Source organism: Hyaena hyaena, unplaced genomic scaffold, assembly GCF_003009895.1.
Source record: "Hyaena hyaena isolate Hyena2069 unplaced genomic scaffold, ASM300989v1 scaffold_1, whole genome shotgun sequence".
Taxonomy (NCBI): Eukaryota; Metazoa; Chordata; class Mammalia; order Carnivora; family Hyaenidae; genus Hyaena; species Hyaena hyaena.
Genome location: NW_024080633.1, coordinates 4,105,686 through 4,127,803, shown reverse-complemented (window position 1 = coordinate 4,127,803; position 22,118 = coordinate 4,105,686). Strand labels below are relative to the sequence as shown.

Below are 22,118 nucleotides of genomic sequence, written 5' to 3'. Positions count from 1 at the left end.
GTTATTATTTAAAACCATAACCATTGGGAAAATAGTATGAAAACGGGAGAGAATTGCTATAACAATTTCTACAGTTTTTAAACCAAATACACTTTGTTATTTCCACACACTCACCCTTCTCTCTCCCCCCACTACTGTTTTAATATGGGATTTTAACTAGAAATTGGTATAAAATCTGTTGTATTGGCATAGCCTGACAAACATTCATTGTGTACTCACTCTCTGCCAGGAATAGTGATAGATGCTTGTGATACAAAGATAAACAAGCCCCTGCAGGAAGAGGAAGAGTCTTCCAGATGGATTCCATGTGGAAGGACATTCTAGGCAGAGGGAACAGCATATGCAAACTCATGTATCCTAGATTGAGCCAGACATGAAAACTTTGTGGTCCGGATTCTAAGAAAACTTTTTTTAAATGAAAAATTTGATGTCTTTTAAAAGTCTGACAGCCTCTAGATTAAACCGGTTCTCTTTGTTATACATTCTCCTTCACCATCCTTCCCTCCACAAGGGCAGTTCAGGGTCCAGATTCAGACACAAATAACCTTTATTGAGTTCTGCTGCTATAGGCCACTTCATATGTACACAGATCCCCTATTTAATTCTTACATCATTTTAGGTGTTTATCACCATTTCCAATTTAGAGATGAGTATAGTGACATGTCCAAAGTCTCATACACAGGAAATGAAGGAGGAGGGGTATGCATTATGTCCACTTCTCATCTAGAGAAAGAAACCAACTAGGCATTTTGGGGGCTAGGATGAGGAAGACCTTTCTTCCAAGTTCAGAACATCCTGTCTTCCCAGGTTCTGAGTTAACCGTTTCTCTTATAAAGAGAAGCCTTTGAACAGAAGGGAGACCATTTAACCAGGGTTTGGTAGGAAGAGACGACTTTATTAAGGAGTTTGGATTTTGAGAGCTTCTTCAATGCCAGCTCTGGAGACTGGCACATAGTAGGAACTCCTTTTTATGGAACGACTGGATCCTCCTCATGGGCGCGTGGCTAGTGTCTCCTCTTGGATTCAAAGTCTCTTGTGGGCAGGGTCCCGGTTGAGCCTTTCAAGGGACACTGTGTAGTTAGGTAGACTGGAAAATGTTTGCTGAGTAGTAGATGAGTGAATGACGGGGGGGCGGGCGGGGGGGGGCTGTTGAAGGGAGGCCACGCCTGGCTCTAAAGACTTTCCAGGGTTTATGGGGTGCCGTCTTGGCGCCTCTGCATGGGCCATGTCGTCCGTCCTCCCTGGGGCCTCCACGTCTTACAAACCAGACTGGAGGGAGGGGCTATGTAGCCGGGGAGGGGCTGCGCAGCCCCGGAGGGGCCAGGTCACCCAGGGTGGCGCCCACTCCCTCCTTGGGTTGGGGGTGGTAGGTGTGTGTGTGTGCGGTGGCGGGGAAGAGGTGAGGCCCCCGGTCGACCGAGCCCTGCTGGGGCCCCTTCCCTGCGACCTGCCACCGCTGCTCTCTACCTGCCTCCTCGGCCGCCCCTTCGCGGCCCGGGGCCGGGTGCGCCCCGCGGGCACCTGGCCGGCCACCCCCGGGGGGGACCCCGCCGCCGCCTCCGGAGCCGGCCCGGGGCGGCGGGGCGGGCCCTGGCGCTCCCCGACTCCGGGACCGGTCCCCCGGGGCGCGGCCGGGCAGCCGCCCCCGCCCCCCCCTCCCCGGGGGCCGGGCCGGGCTCCCGGGGGGCGGGGACTCGCCCAGTGGCAGCAGCGTCCGGGCCGGCGGCGGGCGCGGGGCGGCTTCCTGCAGGCGGCGCCGGGGCGAGCCGTTGCCCGCTGCAGCCACCGCCGCCGGGTCGCCGGGTCGCGGGGGCCGCGGCGCTCGGGCCGCGTCGGTGCCTCCCCGGCGCGCTGCGCGGCCGTCGCTGCTGCCCGCGCTCGTGCCGCCGCCGCCGCCGCCGCTGCCGGTTACGCCAGCCCCGCCGCCGCCCGCTCTGATTCTGCGCATAGGCAGCCCCCAAGCCTGTCATTCTGCAAAAACACAGTTTACTCAACACACCACACACACACTCACACACACACGCGCGCACACACACACGCGCACACTGGCCCCCTCGCGCACACGCACGGAGGGCGCGAGCGAGCAGACGCGCACACCCGGCGAGCCAAGTTCCGCAGCCTGGCATGGCTTCTGGGGACCTTTACGAGGTACGGGGACGCGGGGGCGCGGCCGGCCCCGGCCCGCGGGGCGGCGGGCGGCGGCGGGCGGGCGGGCGGCGGGGACCGGGCCGGGGCCGGGGCCGGGCGCGAGCCGGAGTTGCCGAGCCCGCGGCGGCGGCGGCGGCGGCGGCCGGAGGGCGGCGGGGGCCGGGCGCGCCTCCCGCCCGCCGCCCGCCCGCCCTCCCGCGGCGCCCGCGCCCGCTCCCTCTTTCTCTTTCTCTCGCACACACACTCTCTTACTCCATCTACTTTGCGGCCTTGGAGGGGAAGGAGGAAGCCGGGCGGAGCCGGGGCGGGGGAGGTAGCGGTCCCGGGGAGGTGTTTCTCGCCCGACGAGCCGCCTCGAGTGCAGAAAGTACAGGTAAAAGTCGGCGCCGGACGTGCCGGGAATGCGGGGGGCCGCGCGGCGGCCGGCGAGGGTGCGGGGCCGGGGGGTGCGCGGCCCGGGCTGGGCCGGGGGCGCGGGAGAGGAGGGGGGCGGGCGTGGGAGCGGAGCCCGGCCCCGGCGAGGCGGGGTCCGGGGGGCTGTGAGGGAGACTGCGTGGTCGGTGGGGGGGGGGGGCGGCCGGGTGAGGGTACGGGGGACACCCGCCAAACCGCTCCCCGGGGCCACCGGGCCGCCCTCCCCCTCCCCCCACCTGCTGCCCCCGCCACGGGCTGGGAAGCCCTCCAGGCCGGGGCGTGGGGGCGGTCCTTGCGGGTGTCGTGCTCGCTGGGGGCGAGAGGGGGCGCTGCAGAGGGCCCTGTGTGGAAGGGAAGGGAACATGGAAGTCAGAGGTGGGTGGTAACATGTTGCTGGAAGACGTGGGATGTGAGCCGTGCTCCCGACACTCTGCGTCACCCTCAGTGGATACCTGTCTCCGGGTCCACCCAGGTCCACACAGGTAGTGGCCAGCCTGGGAGACTTTGGGAGCGTCTCAAAAGTGGTCATGGAAGACATTAGTCTGGCCCTCTCTGTGAAACGGCGGAGGAATAGCCGTGGCCTCCGGGAGCTGGGTTGTAGCAGGCTCTGGACACAACTGTTGAGCTTTTGGGTTCTCGACGAGTAGACAGAAGGAGAAGCGAGCCCCACTCCCTGGGGAGAGCGCCTTCCAGACGGTGTTGACCCCAAGATGAGGGTCAGAATAAGGAAGCTAAGAGACCAGCACTCTTCAACCAGAAGGTCAGCTGATCCTCCTAGAAACCAGCGTCAGCGCTCAGTCTGGACCTGTGCTACCTGCACACAAATCCGCAAAGCCTAGCCCTGCTTCTCAGGGCTCCTGACTAAATCGAGATGAGCACCCCAAAAGGGTGGAATTAACCTAGTGGCTAAGAAACTGCAGGAGTCGTACACCCACGAGAAACTATAAGGGGATTCATCTACCATGAGCTTTTTCCTCTGGGCCCTCTGGGCGGCTGAAGCTTTTCAGATGGTAGATTTGCTGGCTGCAGTGGGAGAAGAAAGGAGAACAGGCAAAATAGCGTCTTGGCTTCCTGTGTGACCCGGGTCTTTTGGATGATTGTGGACTTGGTGAGGCCCAGTCATGGACCACCAGCCAATGGGCTCAGATGGGACAGATGGGTGATCTTGGCAGTATTTGAAAGAACCACTGCCTCTTGATTGACCTCTTTTGAGCTCTATTGCTTTCCTCATCCTTCTGCTAATAATGAAGGTGAAGTTGGGTAGAAACCTGGTGAAGACCTTTGGCAGATCACGGCCAATGCCTCATGGGAGAACTTTGGTCTGTTTCAAGATGGCGGAGTAACATCTGAAACCAAAAGTTGAAGCACAGCAGAATGGGAGGTCTGATTGGGCTTTCGTGCCTATCACCAGCACTATTAGGACATTGGTCAAGAGTAGATACTGTTTAGGGGCAAACTCAACTCCTTAGGAGCGTGGATTTTTCTGCCCATTGGTACTGAGTCAACCTAGAGGTGCTCACATTGTCCGAGTCCATTGTGCAGGTGTTAAAGGGACGAGTGAGGAGGTGTCCGTATTTCTCCATTTAAAGTTTGGAACTTATGAACCTTCCGGGGATAATTTCTTGTTGAATGTTCACTTGAAACTACCCTCCTTAACATTGGTAATCATAGCTGGTTAAGGGGAATTTTCACACCGGCCTTGGAATTATATTAGCACCTCCAGAGTTCTTACTGGAGAACAGGACCATAATAATCATTACCTCTGTGACAGTAGGTAATTGTACTAGATGTAAAATAGTTTTCCCATAGCTGATTATTGGCATCGTCATTACTAAAAGGGCTAAATTGCATTCCAAGAGTATAACCAATGTCAACATTTTCATAGCCAGTGTCTACGTTATATAACTTAGATGGAAGAATTTAATTTGTTGTCCAAATTTAGCTTGAAAAACAATTAAGTGCTGGGAACTGAACATTTAGCATATATATTTCTAACTGTAAATTGTTGTGTGTGTAAAACATAGGATGTTGATTTGAGGACAGACCTTGGAATATCTAGTACATTGATTGACCTTGAAAGAAAAAAAGAAGAAAACTGATCTTGTTCTCAATTATGGTATTACATTAATTGACTATTATATTCAAATATATATAAAATGGCTTCTTGTAACCTCTAAGAAACCACATCTTGAGTGGGCTAAAATCTATTATATTTGTAATTGATACACTGTACCTGTGTGTCTGCTGGCATTATCCTTGACCCTTTATAGTGAAGATGTGATTTGGATTGTAGAGATTCTTCATATTCTCTTTAGTGCTTCAGATAATTGCAAAGAGTAAACCCTCCTCAGATAGAGTATTTTTTTTAAAGGAATAGGTACTGAAAATGAAAACTTTACTTAATGGCACTCTTCATAATGGGGAAATACAGAGTCAAGCTCACTTTCCAAAATTTTGGATCTTGACGGATGGTTCTGCTTTGTTTTCGCTACAGAAGTCTTCTCATCTCACCAGAAGATGTATTATAGCCATCACCTATAGAAAGCGATCTTAAATATTGGTTAATCTTTTTAGAGTAAGGTATCTGGTTACAAAATGAAATTCAAATCCCGATGCTCAGCTCTACATTCTGCTAAACATGAGGGTCATAAAGTGGCAGTCTGTGAGCAGGTCTGGGTTATCTATGTATTTTTTTTTCCCTCCAGGGTAGATAAGAAAAATGGATTTGAGTACCTTTAGATGGTACGTGTGATCTCTAGTTTGTCATTGGCCCTGTGCTCCCTGGTACAACGTACGCATTCTGCTTCACTCTTACGTTACTTATCTGGCTCTAGCAGGCCTTAGAGTTTGCAACCCCAGAAATTTAGTCAATCATTCACTAAGATGTTTGGGTGTTAGGAAGACATAGCCAGGGAATAAGGAACCTTGGCTGTCTTGTCTTGACCCTCTCTGTGTCCCTAGCTCCTTGCACATTCAACTACTCGTTGACAGAATCAGTGAGTGGAAGACTGTTATAAATTAAGCCTATATAAAGCACCTTGGCTGACCTTTGTTATCCTTGTATTGAGTGTTACCTTCTGTTCTCTTTTCTTCCCTTGTGATCTCTCAGTGGTGGCAACACCATGTGTACGGGTAGCTCTCAGTTCTCCCTGGAAGGAAGTGTGGTTGAGTCTCTTTCCAGAAAGCCAGACTGTTATTCATTAGAAGGATTGATCGCATCTAAGCTTCAACCATGTGGTTTTCCATGTGGCCGTTGGGCGGTGTTTTACACCCCCTCCCTTGTGATTAGCTGACAGTTGTGGAGGCAGTCTCTCTCTACTTCTTGAGCAAAATTGTTCAAAGAGATTGCTGTCTGTCTGTAGGCAAAGTCAGTAGTGGTCAAGATGGACTTGACAATGATAGTTCCTTTTGGGTTTGTCAACATTCAGTTTATTTATACATCCCAAGGTTCTATCCTGAAAGGAGGAAATATGCCCCATGTCTTTGTTGGGGGGGGGGGTGTTGATAGGCATGCATGTACCCACCCTTATCTAATATATATTGTGTGTGTGGTTATGTGTAGGTTTGTGTGTGTACGGAAAGATTACATTTCATTCCAGATAAGATAAATAACAACAATAATAGGATAATTTTAGTTTTGTGGAAAGAAATTTACTTTCATTAAAAGTCGACTCAGCAAAAGTGATGAACACGGGCATTTCTGCCCTTGTACTCTGCAGAGTCACACACTAAAAATATGGGAAAATAGGGGCTTATGGGAAAAATGGGATTGAGGCAGAGTGCTGAAAACTTATGGAACATTGTAACCAGAAACAAAGCCAGAAACGAAGCTAATAAAAATACAGCTTGGTTAAATCTCCACCTGGCTGATGTTTGTCCTCCACAGGTCAGGCCATCCTTCACAGCATTCACATTGGGTTTATACCACCTTTCTCTCTGCAGATCGCTGAGGGCATTTGTTTCTAATGGACACCATTTTCATCAAAATTAAATCCTGCCCAGAGCATCGCCCTCATCTTTCGTCTTTATTGGGAGAAATGTTTTCAGAGCTTCTTCATCTGTCACTTGCAGCTCTGCCTGTCAGGTTAACATAGTGTAAAACATACTGGTTCTTAGAGCCACAGTCTGCTACCACTCATATTAAAGGAAGGCACTGGAATGCATTTCCAGCTTCGTTCTATGATCTTCCTGCATCATTAAGTCTTTCTTTTTCTTTGTGAGAATGCTTTCTTATGCTTGCTTCAGAATATTAACAAGCGAGGAAAAAGAACACAAGAATCAATACAACTTACTTGTTATACTGACATTGTTTCCCTACTTACCAGTCGTACCTGAGGTAATTCCTGTCAAACACGTAGTAGCAGAATAGATGATCAGTGATACAACTTCTCAAATTTCTGTACCAGTGTTAGAAGAGACGGATATCTTCGAAGAAAATTTATTGGTCCAGTTGAGTGGATTCACCTGGTAAATCTTGAATGGAAGTATGATTCGCCCGTCTTTTGAAAGTTATTTTAAATTATCATCTGTGGGTAGATACAGCTTATTTTCAGATAGACTTTTATGTCAAGTCATTCTTCATTGTGTAAGATCATTTCTTCAGGGATCTTCAGGGATCTTTCTCCTTGAAAGGAGTTTAGATAGCTCCTCACAACCTGACCAATTGCTAAGGAATGGTTCAGGCATGAGAGCTTCAAAGATCTGATGTATTAGAGACACACATTTAGATTCCAAAGTTATAGGTCTTTCTGCGTCTCTTGGATGGAGAAGACACATATAGATGTGGCTGAATTCATAGCACCATCTCTCATTTGTTGCTTTTACATTCATAGAACAACATGTATATGGCAGGCACTAGGGAAACGATGAGATTGTGTTCTCCAGAAGTCTGTGGTCTAGTGGAGATGTAGTTAAGAAAATGGGCAGTTTACAGTGCAATGGGAAAAGTGTTAATATATGGGAAGATGGGGTTCTGTGGGAGCACATAAGGCTTCCTAAAAGATGTGGTGGCTACAGAGGAGTGGAAATTAGGAAACGAGTGGTACCTACCTCTCATCCCTTCAAATTGAGGGACAGGCAGGAGTTGAGGGATAACTCTTTGGTTTTCATTTTGGTCCCTTAGGTGAATAGGGGTGTCAGTCATGGAGAGAGAGAGCCTGGGAAGAAGCATTAACAGACAGTAGTGGATTGGTGGAAAGGACAGTGAGTTCAGAGTGTTTGTGGAACATCCATGTATAGATGTCCACAGCAGTGGTCATGTGAGCCTGAAGCTCAGAAGGGGCACCTGTCATGAGAGATTGGGAATCATTAGTGTATAGATCATAATTAAAACCAAAAGACAATGTGTAAACATGAAGAGGGCCTACTGGTGGAATACTGGAGAAAATGGACATTTAAAGGATGGAGGAAGAGAAAGAAGTGTCACCAAGTTTACAAGGAATAGCAAGAGAGCTAGGAGGAAAAACAAGACGCTTTTCTGTTATGGAAGGCATTGGGAAATTGAATTTCGAGAAAAAAGGTATGGTTCACAGTGTCCTTTGGATTTAATAACCAGGAAGTCATTGGTACCTTAGGGAGCATCTGTTCTGTAGAGTGTGTTGGTGGGTAAGGGAAGGGCCTGATTGCAGTGATGATGAGCAAGGGGATGTGGGGAATGTGGATGCAGAGACATCTTCTGTGGGCAGCACTTTTAAGAATATTGGGCATGACAGTGTAAATAGAGTGAATGTGATTTCCTGGGGTGGGAATATGAGAGAATGGATCAGTCATCTTCATTCCCCTGATTCTGCACATGGCTCTGCTACTTTGGATGACTTGGATGACAATTGTCATGTAGACAGTGGGTTATTGGACTTACATTCATAAAAAGGATTTTCTGTAAACCCTACAAAGCCCTCTCTTGCTGACCTATGACAGTTGAGTCTGACATCTTCAGTAATTTCACCTGGAGAAAAGAGTAGAACGCATATAACATAGTCACACAGAACCTTTCTAAAGATCTTGGTCAACAAAAATGTCTTGCTAAGTTGAGTATAAGGAGATAAAGAAAGATCTTCATTAAGCATTTTTCCAAGAGGAGAGGTATGGTGGACGGATCACTATGGTGTTATTGGTCTTTGGACATGATAGAGTTTAGTGTGTTAACGTAGCTGGCTCCAGTCCCCAGTTATTCTGTCAAATGCTAATGCAGGTCTTGCTGGGAAACTATTTTGTAGATGTGATTAAAGTGCACAGTCAGCTGAATTTAAGGGAGATTATTCTAGATGATCTTGATGGACCTGATTCAGTCGACTGAAAGCCCTTTAGAACTGAGGCTTACCTGAAGAAGAAATTCCACCTGTGGGTAACAGCTTCAGCTGGGAAGAGTTCCAGCTTGTCCTTCCGAATGACCTGCCCTATGGACTTTGGACTTGCCTAGCCAGCCCTCCCCCATCCCCACTAAGCCGATTCCCTGGAATAAATCTCTTAATTTTTTTTAAATGTTAATTTATTTTTAGAGAGAGAGAGACAGAGCATGAGTAGGGGAGGGGTAGAGAGAGAGAGAGAGAGAAAGAATCTGAAACAGGCTCTAGGCTCTGAGCTGTCAGCACAGAGCCTGACCCGGGGCTCGAACTTGGGAACGGCGAGATCATGACCTAGGCCAAAGTCAGCTGCTTAACCAACTGAGCCACCCAGGCCGCCCCACGTGCAATAAATCTCTTAATGTGTATATCCTAGTGTTCTGCTTCCTCGACTGAATCCTGATTGATGCAGTCAGGTTTCTGGTCCCCACGCTACCGTTTGATAACAACATACTGCTAGAGGTGTCCTCAGGGCCTTGGTGGCCTCTGCTGTTGATGGGATCCCTTCTGTGTTTGAAATCTCTCCTTCTGATTGCTTCTGTCACCTCTTCAAATAAACCTTACGTATTAGGGGGTGTCATCATCTTGTTTTGTCTGCATGCATGAAGAGCTTCAGGAACCCTGCCAGGCCTTGGCACTCGGGCACACTGGACTCATTCCTGAGCATGGCGGGCACACAGGCCGTGCCAGGAATTCCCCGACCAAGGGGCCACCACCCTCTTCTCATTTTCTTCATCAGGGAATTTTCCTCTCTGATTTTCATTTCCTTGTCTTCCAGTCCAGTGCTTTAAAAATCACATGGCCGTGGGCCTTACTAACAAGCCATGGAGCTTCTACACCTTCTGGATTTGAGTTTTATTTAAAAACAGTCATTTGTTTAATAGCCCATCAATCAAACATTTATTATATGTTTACTCTGTGCCTAGAACCGGGCCAGTTGCTGGAGCTGCAACCACAAATGTCTTTGAAATGTTGTTCAGAATGTTAGGTTAAGGCCTAACACCCACATATGGTTAATTCACCACACTTTTAACACATTGGACTGTTCAGTACAGTAAAAGGAACAGCCAGGTCAACTCTTTTTTTTTTTCTTCTTCTTTTTGTGAGTAGGCCTCAAAATATAGCTTTTCCTGCCATCTCTGGACATATATTTGAACTTCTGGTAAATGCACTGTTTTAGCAACATTTTAGGTCTGCAACATTCTTTTAAAAATTCAGCACTGTTTGTATCTCCTCACATAAAATTATACAGGCAAATATGCTTTCACAACACAATGCACCCCGCTCAATTAAATACCACTCAAGGTTCAGATGGTGGTGGTTTGGAATATTTTGGACATGGTGTAATAGCCAGTGTGTGATAATAACTGACTATCTCTTTGTATTGTATAAAAGGTGGTGTTGGGGTTTATGGAGAGTTCTAGGCCATTCTGCCTTGACTTTTTAATTTGAGAGAAGCAATGCTGGTCATTGTTATATGTTAGAGGGTCAACCACAAAACAGACATTTCCTCTGTTTCTTCTTTTAGACTTTAGGGTCACTTAGAATGTAAAATACCCTCAGATTGTAAGACAAGATCATAAAAACAAAGTAAACTAAACCTGATACCGCTTACAACCATTTTTTTTTTTTAATAGCAAATCAAAGATTGCTTTCTTAGTTACAAGCAGACCAAATGCAGAAATAAATTGTCAAGGCTGCTGTAAGAAGGCAGCTAACATTCTTGGGCCTCATTGAAAAAACTCATTACTAATCAAAGTAGGCTGGCTCTGTTGCTCTCATGAGTTAACTCAGTGATAAGAAAGTAGCATCACTTAAACTTACAAAAGGCTTCTACGCTAAGAAGTTACTGCACGTATCTGATTTTCTGTGTTAATCATTTTGATTGGGTAAAGGGTTCCATAGCTGAGCTCCAGCGTTTTCTGTGAGGCTCTAAGCTCTCTGAGGGCAGGACTATGTCTGTATTAGTTGTGATGGCATTCCCATCTCCTGGCACTTAACTGGGTACACAGAAGCTTTTCAATAAATATTTGTTGAATGAATGATTGAAAATGTTTGAAGCCGATGCTCTTAGACCACCTTGGCATTCTCTTGGGTGAGCTTCCTTTACTGCTTCCCGTATGGTTTTCTCTCTACCTTTTCTAAGACGGTTCCTTCAGATTGTCCTTGACGTTCAAGATTCCATTTTGCCTTCCACCAGATCTTGTATAGGTTAGGTAACAAAAGTCCCTTAAAGCAAATTGAAACATTCAAGGCATTGTTCCTGGTGATAACTGAATGGAGAGCAGCCATTCTCTCAATCTGGACTGTGACAGAGCTCCTCTCACACCATCAAGCACAAAACTGGTTCATAGCTCTGTCACTTGTATCTCTGCTCCTTGGCTCTGCTCTAGCCTCAGTGGCTTGGCCCCTGGCTTGATATACACCATGCATTTTAGGTGGGCTGCCTGGATCCAGACTCAGAAATGGAGAATTATGTCTAGAAGGCTTACTGAAGAAGGCTCTCAGGAGACATACCCATAAGGAGGTGAGGAAGGCAAGCTTGGACAGATGGAGAAGCTGACTTGCAGTCAAGTTGTAATTGAGATGTCACCCAATCCCACCGAAGGCTCCTGATCTGTGATAGCCCTTCAGAAGTGTCCTAAACTGAGGGCCTGGAACGGGGGCCTCATTTCCCTGCATCCTGCAGTTACTGCTTGTAGGCTGCCCCACGGTGAGTGGGGAGACGTGGGGGAGTGTATCTTGGACAGAGAGGGCAGTTCCCTTTGAGGGACACATCTGTGACCCTTCTGTAGCAGAGATCTTCCTAGAAGCTGAAGGGATGAGTGTGTGGACCCTGAAAAGAAGACCTGGTGTAGTATCGCATTATCCACTACACTATCAATTCTTGCCATTCACTGATTGGTGAGCCAGTTTCACTTATTGGTGAGTCTGTCTGCTCTGTGTCCTCCAGAATACACATCTGTCACCCTGCTTCTATTTTAGGTTTTTGCTGCCTGCCTTGGAGACATCGTTTGTCATTTGCCAGCTTCTCAGGGGCAGCCCAGGTCTTGGGGGTAGTGACAGACCAGCCATGTGTTGGGACAGTGCCTGTTGGTTCCCTTATTTCCCCACACAGCATGTGGCACAGGGTTGCGTGCAGGGAAGTATTTCAGATACCACCATGTCTGTTGGGTCTCCATCCCTTATTCCTGAAACATTTTCCTTGACTCATTCTCCCCCTCCCGAGTTGCCTCTGTGTCCCCATCTTCTGCTGTCTCTCTTTTTTTTTTAAATTTTTTTTAAATGTTTTATTTATTTCTAGGAGAGAGACAGCATGAGCAGGGGAGGGTCAGAGAGAGAGGGAGTCACAGACTCTGAAACAGGCTCGAGGCTCTGAGCTGGCAGTCAGCACAGAGCCCGACGCGGGGCTCGAACCCACGAACCGTGAGATCATGACCTAAGCGAAAGTCGGACGCTTAACCAACTAAGCCACCCAGGCGCCCCTTCTGCTGTCTGTTTCTTAAACTTTGGAGAATCTTATAGTTTTGACCTAGAGTTCTTGTGCTCTCTGATTTTGGTGCAGTGGCTGTGTGGGTGATTTCCAAGTCTCTGACACTGGCCTGGATTCCCCCACCCCCACCCCAACTCCAGGGCTATCCATCTAACTCCACTTGAACTCTTTACACTAAAATATCCAAAGTTGAACTTATGGTCTTCCTTCCTCGCTGCTCCTTCTGGGTTCCTAGCCTCAGGAGTACTTCTATCCACTGGTCCCTTAGCTAGAAATATGGCCTCCTTTGTTTTGCGCAGACACCGTGTATATTCTCTTGGATCAGCATCCTGCCTATTTCCCGAATCTGTCCTTTTCCCCTTCATATTCTCTCTCCCCACTTGAATTCAGAAGACAACTCCATGACTTAGGTCACTCCAGAACCTCTTAGCTGATATCTCTGCATCTAGTCCTGTCATTCTCCATATACGCCATATACTCATAAGGATCTTTCTCTAAAATACCAATGTTATCATGTCTCCTGATGAAATACCGTTAAGTGATGTATTAACTCTTTGTGATGTGATCCCCTCTCACTTTCTGCTGATTCTCTGCTCACAGTCTGTCCAGAGGTCTGCTCTTGGTTTCTGAAATGTTCCATTCCATTCTGCTCTCCTTTATTCATACCTTTCTGAACGGTGGGGGCGCCATTACCAACCCTGCCACGTTTTCCTTGCTTAAATCCCCACTCGTCCTTTATGTCTTAATTTGGATGTTGCTCTTGGCAAACCTTCCCTGACTCATCAGGGGTTTTCTTTGGGCTCCTGTAGGACCCCGTTCTTCTCTCAGTTGAGCACTCACTTCAATATGGCATCATTTATTATCTTATTTTCTAAGTCTCCTACCAGGGTGTATGTATTTGGTGGGCAGGGTTCTCTCTGTCTTGTTTATTCTTTAGCACCCAGCCCAGTGCAGGATGCAAAAGACAATCTGTGTAATGAAGGAATGAATATATACAGGTCTTTGATTTACATGAATTTTGGAACTGATCTTGACAACCTGTTTTGTGTGGCGTTCAAAGGACTGTCAGTCTTTCAGTTTTCCTCAGGGCATCTAACATTCAGGTCTCTTTTCTGTATCTTTTATTGACTAGCTGATCAGTGGACATTGGTTTCTTATAAGCAAAACTCACGGGCAGTGTTGGGCTCTATATTATCAGTAAAGCTAATGCAGTCTTGTGGCCAAAGGACTGCTCAGTCTTGTAGTTGGGTGACAGTTTTTAAGTCACCTGCTTTGTTTTTCAGCAACATGTCTGAGAAGGGATCGAAAGCAAGGTCCTCTTTTACTCTACTGAAGGAGGCAAAAAGCTTGAAATGCTAGAACTGGCTATTTTCTTCACTAAAATCTGAGTGCATCATACACGAGATAGACCCTATCTTGCTGGACTCTTCCGGAGAGTTGCCTTGAAAATCGTAACGTCACTATTGCTTTCTTATGCAAGACTTAATAAAGGAGGACAGTGAGACTCAGCACAGCCTTGGGCCTTGTTTAATTCTCTTTTTGAAGAATGAGGTCAGGACCCACCTCACCGACTCATCTGACAGGCCTTGACATTATGGGAAACATTTGATATCTAAACTTTTCCTGGAAATCCAAACTCATTTGTGAACCGTTGGAAGTCCGATTGAGTAAGGAAATCCAAATCTGTCAGGATAAAAAGTGAATGGGTAAGATTCTAGTGTCTTGCTGTTTACATTGCTGTGTTTGCTGTCCGTGCTGTTACCTGAAACCACATGCACTTTGAAGAGTATGGTCCACATGGAGACTGGTGAAATGGACTTTGCTAAGGGTCTTATAGTTCATAGAAAGAGGAAGGAATCCACAGAGTGAATGCCTTTGGGATGCAGACACCTATGGACCTTATTCAAATGATAGACCTAATTTTCTCTCCGAATTGATATGTATTTTGGTACTGGGCAGAAAGTCATGGTTTGTTTTCTTATCTTGATCATCACACATGGAAGAAATTGCAGTCTTTAATATCTTGAGGCGTTTCTGTTTTATTACCCTTGGCTCTCTTATGCTTGTTTGGCCACATCTGTGATCTTCAGGGAAGCTGGTGCAAATCCCATTTGCTTTTGACGTAAGGAATCAGTATGTCTTTTGAAGAAATCTAATCTCTGGTTCTGGCTGATGCATAAAGAGGTTAGTGAAGTGCGATTTCCAGTGATTCTTTTTTAAGATACTATTTTTTTTTATTTTAAACTTTAAAAAAATGTTTATTTATTCACGTTGAAAGACAGAGACAGAGAGCGGGGGAGGGACAGAGAGAGAAGAGAGAGAATTCCAATCAGATTCCACACTGTCAGTGCAGAGCCTGATGTGGGGCTCAAACTCAGCAAGTATGAGATCATGACCTGAGCTGAAATAAAGAGCCGGATACTCAACCAACAGAGACACCCAGGTGCCCCTAAATGATCTTAATAATAAAAATGGTAACAATAGCATTCAATGAGTGCTTACTAAATGATTCAGAATCAGACTTACAGCTACCAGATGATAGAACCAAGATTTAAACAAGGTCATCTGAGGGGCGCCTGGGTGGCTCAGCTGGTGAAGCGTCCGATTTCGGCTCAGGTCATGAAGTCATGGTCCAGGAGTTCAAGCCCCACATGGTGCTCTGTGAGGACAGCTCAAAGCCTGCAGCCTGCTTTGGATTCTGTGTTTCCCTCTCTCTCCCTGCCTCCCCTGCTTATGCTCTGTCTCTCTCTCAAAAATAAACATTAAAAAAATTATTAAAAACTAAAATAAGCTGATCATCTGAGGTACCACTACTTAGCTCTTGTTATGTTATAAATTGCCCACAGTTTCTCTTCTAGCTTCCCTCCTTTTGTTACTAGGTGGTACTGCAGCCATAGCATGGCCGTGTACCTGTGTTTGCACAGGGTCATAGGCATGGGTAGGCGAGTGTTGCACTGAGAACAAGAGCATTCCTGCTTTTAGTGTTGGTGTTGATACACCCTGCCATACTTAAATAGAGACTTATCAACTGACCTTTAAAAAACCCATTTTAGGAATTTTGCCGAGAATTTACAGAAAGCTCTCGAGTTAGCAGTTTGTAGAACAAGAAGACCAGGGTATATGTTTCCATTCTACGTGCAGTTCTTATTTTCCAGGATTAAAAAAATTGCCAGTCATCCTTCTACAACTTTCTTTAGAAGATTTTCAGGTCCTCAGACTATAATAATTTTGGGGCTAGAGGTTTGAAATCAGCTACAGTAATAGATGCTCCTATGTCTTCTCAACTATCTTAACTCAGTTTCTTCTCTCCATTATGTTTTCCTAATACATTAAAAAATAAGACTATAAAACACATCCAGACTCACTGTCAAAAAGTTTTTAAAAAAGAAAAAGCAGAAAAGAAAAAATAGTGCATAATTCTCTTATTTAGCAGCCCACTTTTAACATAGGTATATCCTAGTCTGTCTACTTACATAATATCCAAGTGTATATATGATAAAACTAAACAACATGAAATTATGGCCATACAATACAAAGCATTTACAACTCTTTTATCTTATATTATTTTTTAAAAGTTTATTTATTTTGAGAGAGAAAGATAGCATGGGGGGGGTAGCAGAGAGAGGGAGGGGGAGAGAGAGAATCCCAAGCAGGCTCCCCATCGGCAGTGCAGAGCCCGACACAGGGCTTGAACTCTACAAATTGTGAGATCATGACCTGAGCCAAAATCAAGAATTGGGTGTTTAGCCCATTGAGCCACCCAGGCACCGCTGTACAACTCTTTAAACAATATAAATATTTCCTTTATTTAGTTGTATCCTATAATATAATTTCAACACGCTCTACTGTATAATTCATCACCCTGTAGTCTACTAGAGTCCACATATAGATTGTTTTTAAATTTTCATTATTTTAAGTCATATATAACTAAGCTTTCTTTAGAAATCTTTTGTATAAGTTGCTGATACTTCCTTATGATAAATTTCTAGATGCGAAGGTTCATTGAGTATACCCTTGATAAAAACTTGCTAATACCGCCATTTGCTCTCCAGAAAGGATATGCTTGCCATCCAGAAAGGATATTACCAGCCTTGACTGGCATGTTTATTTTACTTGGCTCTTAGCATCACTGGTATTGTTCTTAAAAACTGTAATTTATGAGTGGTTTTCATTTCTTATTGGTATATTGATTTAAAAATACTCTTAATTTAATCATTGTCTATAACATTCGTTAACAAAAAAGATATTTTTTTCTTTCTGGTTAGTTGTTAGTTTTACCTGTTGTGATTTTTTTATTTTTAAATAAGGAGTGTGACTTAAACATTTATACTAGATTAGATATACGTGTATTTAAGATTCTTTCTTGTTTCTAACTTTCCAACTTCCCTCCTTCCTTCTTTCCTTCCTTCCTTACTTCCTTGAAGTGAAGAGAAAGTCTTCCTTGTGCTAAAGTGGATAGCCATTGATCTTAAGCCTCTTCTGTTTCTTTTATGGCATAATTTTTGTACACTTATATAACCGTAATTCGTTTTGCTGTATGGTGTGAAGTAGGGTTATGATTACTGCCATGGCTAATCTGTTGTTTCAACACTGTTTATTAAGCAATTCATTATTCCCCCTCTGATTTGAAATGTCGGGTTTTTCTTTGATGAAATTATTGCATATAGTAAGTAATATGAACTTGTTGATGAGCATTCTCTCTCATATGGTTTTAATTGTTGTGCTTTTAGAAAACATTTTCTTCTTTGGTAATTTGAGTCTACTTTCATAATGCTTTTCTCAAAATATTTTGATTATTTCAGTTGATAAAGTTCCCAAATAAAATCCAGATGAGATTCTTCCTTGAATTGCACTAGATTTACCGATCACTTTGGGGAAAGTTGACATCTTTGAGATTTTGAGTATTCTCATTCAAGAACCTATTTCTCCCCATTCATTTAAATTCTTTTCTGTGTGTGTTAGCAAATCTTTCTAGTTTTCTTTATGCAGATCCTCAGTTTATTATTAGGTAGTTTAAATTGTTGTTGAATAGAGTTTATTACTGTTTATATGTTAGAAGAGTAATTTTTATATTTGTTTTTAATTACTCATTCTGAATTCCTATCAGTCTAATATATTTCATTCAGGTCTTTCTGGAATTCTGGTCGCATAATCCTCAAATTAGCTTACCTGTTCTTTCTATTAGTTATACACTTCTTGTATTTTTCTACTCTTAATTTTGTTAGCCATAATTTTCAGAAAGCACTATAGAATAGTGTGATGGCCAGGATTTGTGTCTTATTTCTTGCTTTTGAATTAATAAAACTGCCCTTTGTTTCACCATTAATTAAGACAGTGCCTATTGATAAAAGGTAGATAGAATGTTTCCCATTGATTAAAGTTCCTGTACTTCAGTTACTGTTTTCTTTTTAACAAGGAATGAGTGTTATACTTTATTAGGTTTTTTTTTTCATACTTACTAAGGTTATCATGAAATCATTTTCCTTATCATAAACTTGCTATACTTTAGTAACTGTTATTTCCTAAGGCAAACTTTCCACATTTTGAAAGAAACATACTTGGTGCCAGTGCATTTTTAAATTTTAATATTTTGCAAAGTTTGGCCAGCTGCTCTGTGTGTTTAGAATTGTAATATTGATATTCAGAAATGTGGTTGGTCTTTGGTTTTCTTGTGTGTGTGTGTACCAGTTTACTCAGATTTTAATGTCAAGGATAACGCTGGTTTCATGAAAGTAATTGATTAACCTTTTATTTTTTTCCTCTGTTTTCGGGAATAGTTTATACAACATGTCAATTAAGCTTTCTCTTGAATATTGTTTTGTATGAAATAAGTTGATTATGATATTTTCTGTGGAATATTTTTTGGAGACAACTAAACATTTTTTAAATATTTATTTATTTTTGAGAGAGAGCACTAAAGAGAGTGCATTTGTGGGGGAGGGGCAAAGGAGGGGGTGGAGGGAGAGAGAGAGAGAGAGAGAGAGAGAGAGAGAAAGAATCCCAACATGCCCTGCACTGTCAGCACAGAGCCTGATGCAGGGCTAGAACCCACGAATGGTGAGATCTTGACCTGAGCCGAAATCAAGAGCCAGAAGCTTATCCAACTGAGCCACCCAAGTTCCCCTGGAAAAAATTTTTCATAGCATTTTCCATTGTTGATTTGTGTGTGTGTGTGTGTGTGTGTGTGTGTGTCTTCTTCTTGAGTAAACTTTTGGTAATTTATATTTATGGTCTCTGTTATAACATTTATTTGAAGAGGTGTAAATAGTTTTACATTTTCAAAATCTTTTTCATATCCAGTATTTGGTAATGCTCTTCATTTCCTAAGGTTATACCTTCATGATTTTCCTTTTTTCCCCCTAATTTTTGGGTTGCCATTGGTTTGATTCTTATGTTGATTTTTCTCCCATAAAATCAACCCTTAATTAAGCTTTATTTTCCCATTTAAATGTTTCTGCTTTGATTTATCATTATTCATTCCTTCATCTACTTACCTTTTCTGCTTTTATTTCTAAACTATAATACACAAACAAAATTGTACATAATATATATGTATAATTTAATAATAGTAATATTTATGAGTGTACAAAGCATATGCTTTAAAAAATAGGATATATTTTCACCCCTTTTTGTGCTCCTTTATCCATGTACATCTGTCTGTCTCTATGAGCGGCAACTGTTCTTCTGAATTTCCGGTTATTTCCTTCGCTTTCCCTACAGTTTTGCACCCTAGTTTTGGATCCCTAAAAATACATTGCTTGATTTTTCTGGGGTTTGGACCTTATAGAATTGTATTCAAATTGTATGAATTCTTGTGCTTCTTGTTTTTTGCTCAGTATTATGCTTTTGAGATTTATGCTTGTTCATGTAGTTCATTTTTTTAGTAGAGTATAATATTTCTCTATAAGAATTTATGAATATATTTATATACATATATAACTACACAAATATAGTAAGATATAGTATGTGGGATTATGTAATATACAAATATAAGGTATGCAAATGTATGGAATTCATTTACCTATTCTATTCTAGATGGACACTTGGCCTTATTTCAGTTTCTTGTTTTATTTTCATGCTTTGCTATTACAAACAGTGTTGCTGTGAATATTTTTTGTAGCTTTCTCCTGGTACATCCACAGCAGACATTATCCATGGTAAATACTTTAGTGCAGGATTCCTGGGTCCTAAGTGTACTCAACTATTCAGCTTTTCTAGATCATGCCAAATTCATCAAGTTATTTACAATTATTTATGTGTTCTTTAGGATTCATTTGTTCCTAATTTTCTAGCTACTTGAGTTTAATAGTTAACTTACTTATTTTCACATTTGAAATTTGAAAATAAGAAAAATATTTATAGCTATGATTTTTTTCCAAAGTATGGTTTTAACTATAGAAGTTTTTTTTTTGTAGTCTTCTAATTGATATTTTTTTTCTAAATACAATGCGTTCTCAGTTGGTATTTGCTCTTTTACCCAAGAGTTATTTAGGAGAGTGTTTTAAATTTTCCATATGATCAAATTAATATTATTTTTTGATTCTCTTTTTGTTGTTCTTAAATATAGTTTTTATGCATTATGGTTGGAGATTAAGATGGACATTTCACTCCTTTTTTCAGTGTTACTGAATTTTTTGTGACTTAATATGTGATCAATATTTTATTGACATTACAAAAATGTACAGTTTTTGGAGAGCACAAAATTTAATATCTGTATTATACAAAGAAACATGTATTGACTAGATATATACCTAGTAAATGAAGCTGGTTGATTACAGCAAGTACATTGTTTAGATCCTTACTGATTTTGTTAGGAGACACAGCTTGAAGTCTCAAGGTCTCCTTGTAGATGTATTGGATAGGTTTCCATGCCAGTGCATGTGGGTAACGTTGATTGTAAATATTGGTATGTTAAAGTATTTATGATATCATATTTTATATTTTCTGTTTATCATGCTTTTTGTTTCCCTTTTCTTGTTTTTCTTGAGATTATTTATTTCATGACATTTCTTTTTTCTTTTAGTGTTCTGGTAGTTATATACTTCTTTAAATTCTTTTCTTCATAATGTTCATTTTTAAGAGAGAGAGAGAGAGGCAGAGTGTGAGCAGCGGAGGGGCAGAGAGAGAGGGACAGAATCTGAAGCAGGCTCCAGGCTCTGAGCTGTCACTACAAAGCCTGATGTGGGGCTCGAACCTACAAACCATGAGATCATGACCTGAGCTGAAGTCAGACACTTAACTGACTGAGCTACCCAGCTACCCTGGTTATCTTTAAGTTCTTAACAAACTTAAAAATGTTTATTTATTTTTGAGAGAGAGTGAGTGAGCAGAGGAGGGGCAGAGAGATGGGGGGACCAGGGATCTCCAGGGGGCCCTGCACTGACAGCAGTGAGCCTGATGTGGGGCTCAAACTCACCCCTATATTTTTTAAAACATATTTGAAACTGTTTTTTTTTCTAGTAGTGTCTAGGGGTAAACAATTTTTATAGTCTCTCTCTTGAGCAAGATAAACGACTTAGCCACTCTCTTTTCTCTCTGTTAGACCTCTCTCCTGTCTTTTAAATATTTTAATTTTATATTCACATTCTTATTATTATTGTGTTTTTATACTGTACCTACTTAGACATTGCATCTTTAACATTTCCTTAAGTATACTAGTTAAATTATCAACTGCTTAGGTTTAAATAGAAATTTACTTATCTCCTCACTTATTACATTCTTTTATATTCCATAATTTTCTTTTTTCTTGGACTTGTGTTTCTTGCTGTTGGAGTATTTTCTCAGGTAGCTCTTTCAGATAGGAAAAATACATGGAAAAAAATCTTCCGATCCCTTGAACATGTTATAATTTTCTAATTTAGAGAAGTTTTTCTTTCTGTTTCACTAAATCTTCCTCTTTTGATCACTTGATATGATTTACAACAAATTACTGACCCTCTCTCTGTATTTTAGAATAAGTTCTACTGGTGTGAGGTTTGTTTGTTTGTTTGATACCCTATCAGTTCAGCCAGGCTCCGTGCTTTTTATTCTTCCTATTGTGGCCTCTGCCTCTTATTAACCTTACTTTTGTTTTTTGTACTTTGTCCCTTCTGACCTTCCTACTGACCTTGATTGTATCATGTTTCATCCTGTGAACTATTCAAAATACTCTTCTTGTCTGGGCGCTTGGGTGGCTCAGTCGGTTGAGTGTCTGACTTTGGCTCAGGTCATGATCTCGCCACTCATGAGTTCAAGCCCCACATTGGGTTCTGTGCTGACAGCTCTGTGTCCCCTCCCCTCTGCCCCTCCCCTGCTCATGCTCTGTCTCTCTCTGTTTCTCAATAATAAATAAATGACAAACAAACAAAGAATAAAATACACTCTCATCTTCACCTGGAGCGCTCTCCTTCTGCTACACTTGTTAATTTATATTCATTTTTTACTGTTATTTCAAATGTCCTTTCTATAGGAATTTGTCCTTGTTATCTGAGACCAAATTAAGGTTTCCCTGTTTTGTTCCGGTATTATCTCTTTATTTATTTATTTTTTTCCAGAGGGCTTACTGTGGTTTGGAATTTATTGGCATGACTCTTGGTTTATGTGTGCCTCCTCCAAAGTTCATGAGGGAAAGAGCTTTGTCTCAGTATTCCTTCCTCCTGTTCCCTAGTCTAGTGGGTGATACATGGGAACATGCAGTGAGTATCTGTTGAATTAATTCTGCTTTGTCTTGGTCTCTTTGGATA

The 22,118-nt window shown here is 42.9% G+C and overlaps 1 protein-coding gene and 1 long non-coding RNA gene across 2 annotated transcripts in view; one reads left to right on the top strand and one right to left on the bottom strand.

Moving 5' to 3' along the window:
• Positions 1 to 874: 874 nt before the first annotated feature.
• On the bottom strand, positions 875 to 1,524 carry LOC120228134. The gene is made up of 2 exons (XR_005527415.1): positions 1,468 to 1,524; positions 875 to 1,057 (listed from the first exon to the last, which is right to left on the bottom strand). It is a non-coding gene; the product is annotated as an uncharacterized LOC120228134 (long non-coding RNA).
• Positions 1,525 to 1,779: 255 nt separating this feature from the next.
• CDYL2 (chromodomain Y like 2) overlaps positions 1,780 to 22,118 on the top strand; it is a 168,814-nt gene continuing 148,475 nt past the window's right edge. Inside the window, exon 1 of the mRNA XM_039226289.1 lies at positions 1,780 to 2,148. Coding sequence (XP_039082220.1) covers positions 2,125 to 2,148 — 24 coding nt within the window. The 5' untranslated portion in view covers positions 1,780 to 2,124. The remainder of the gene's footprint in view (positions 2,149 to 22,118) is intronic.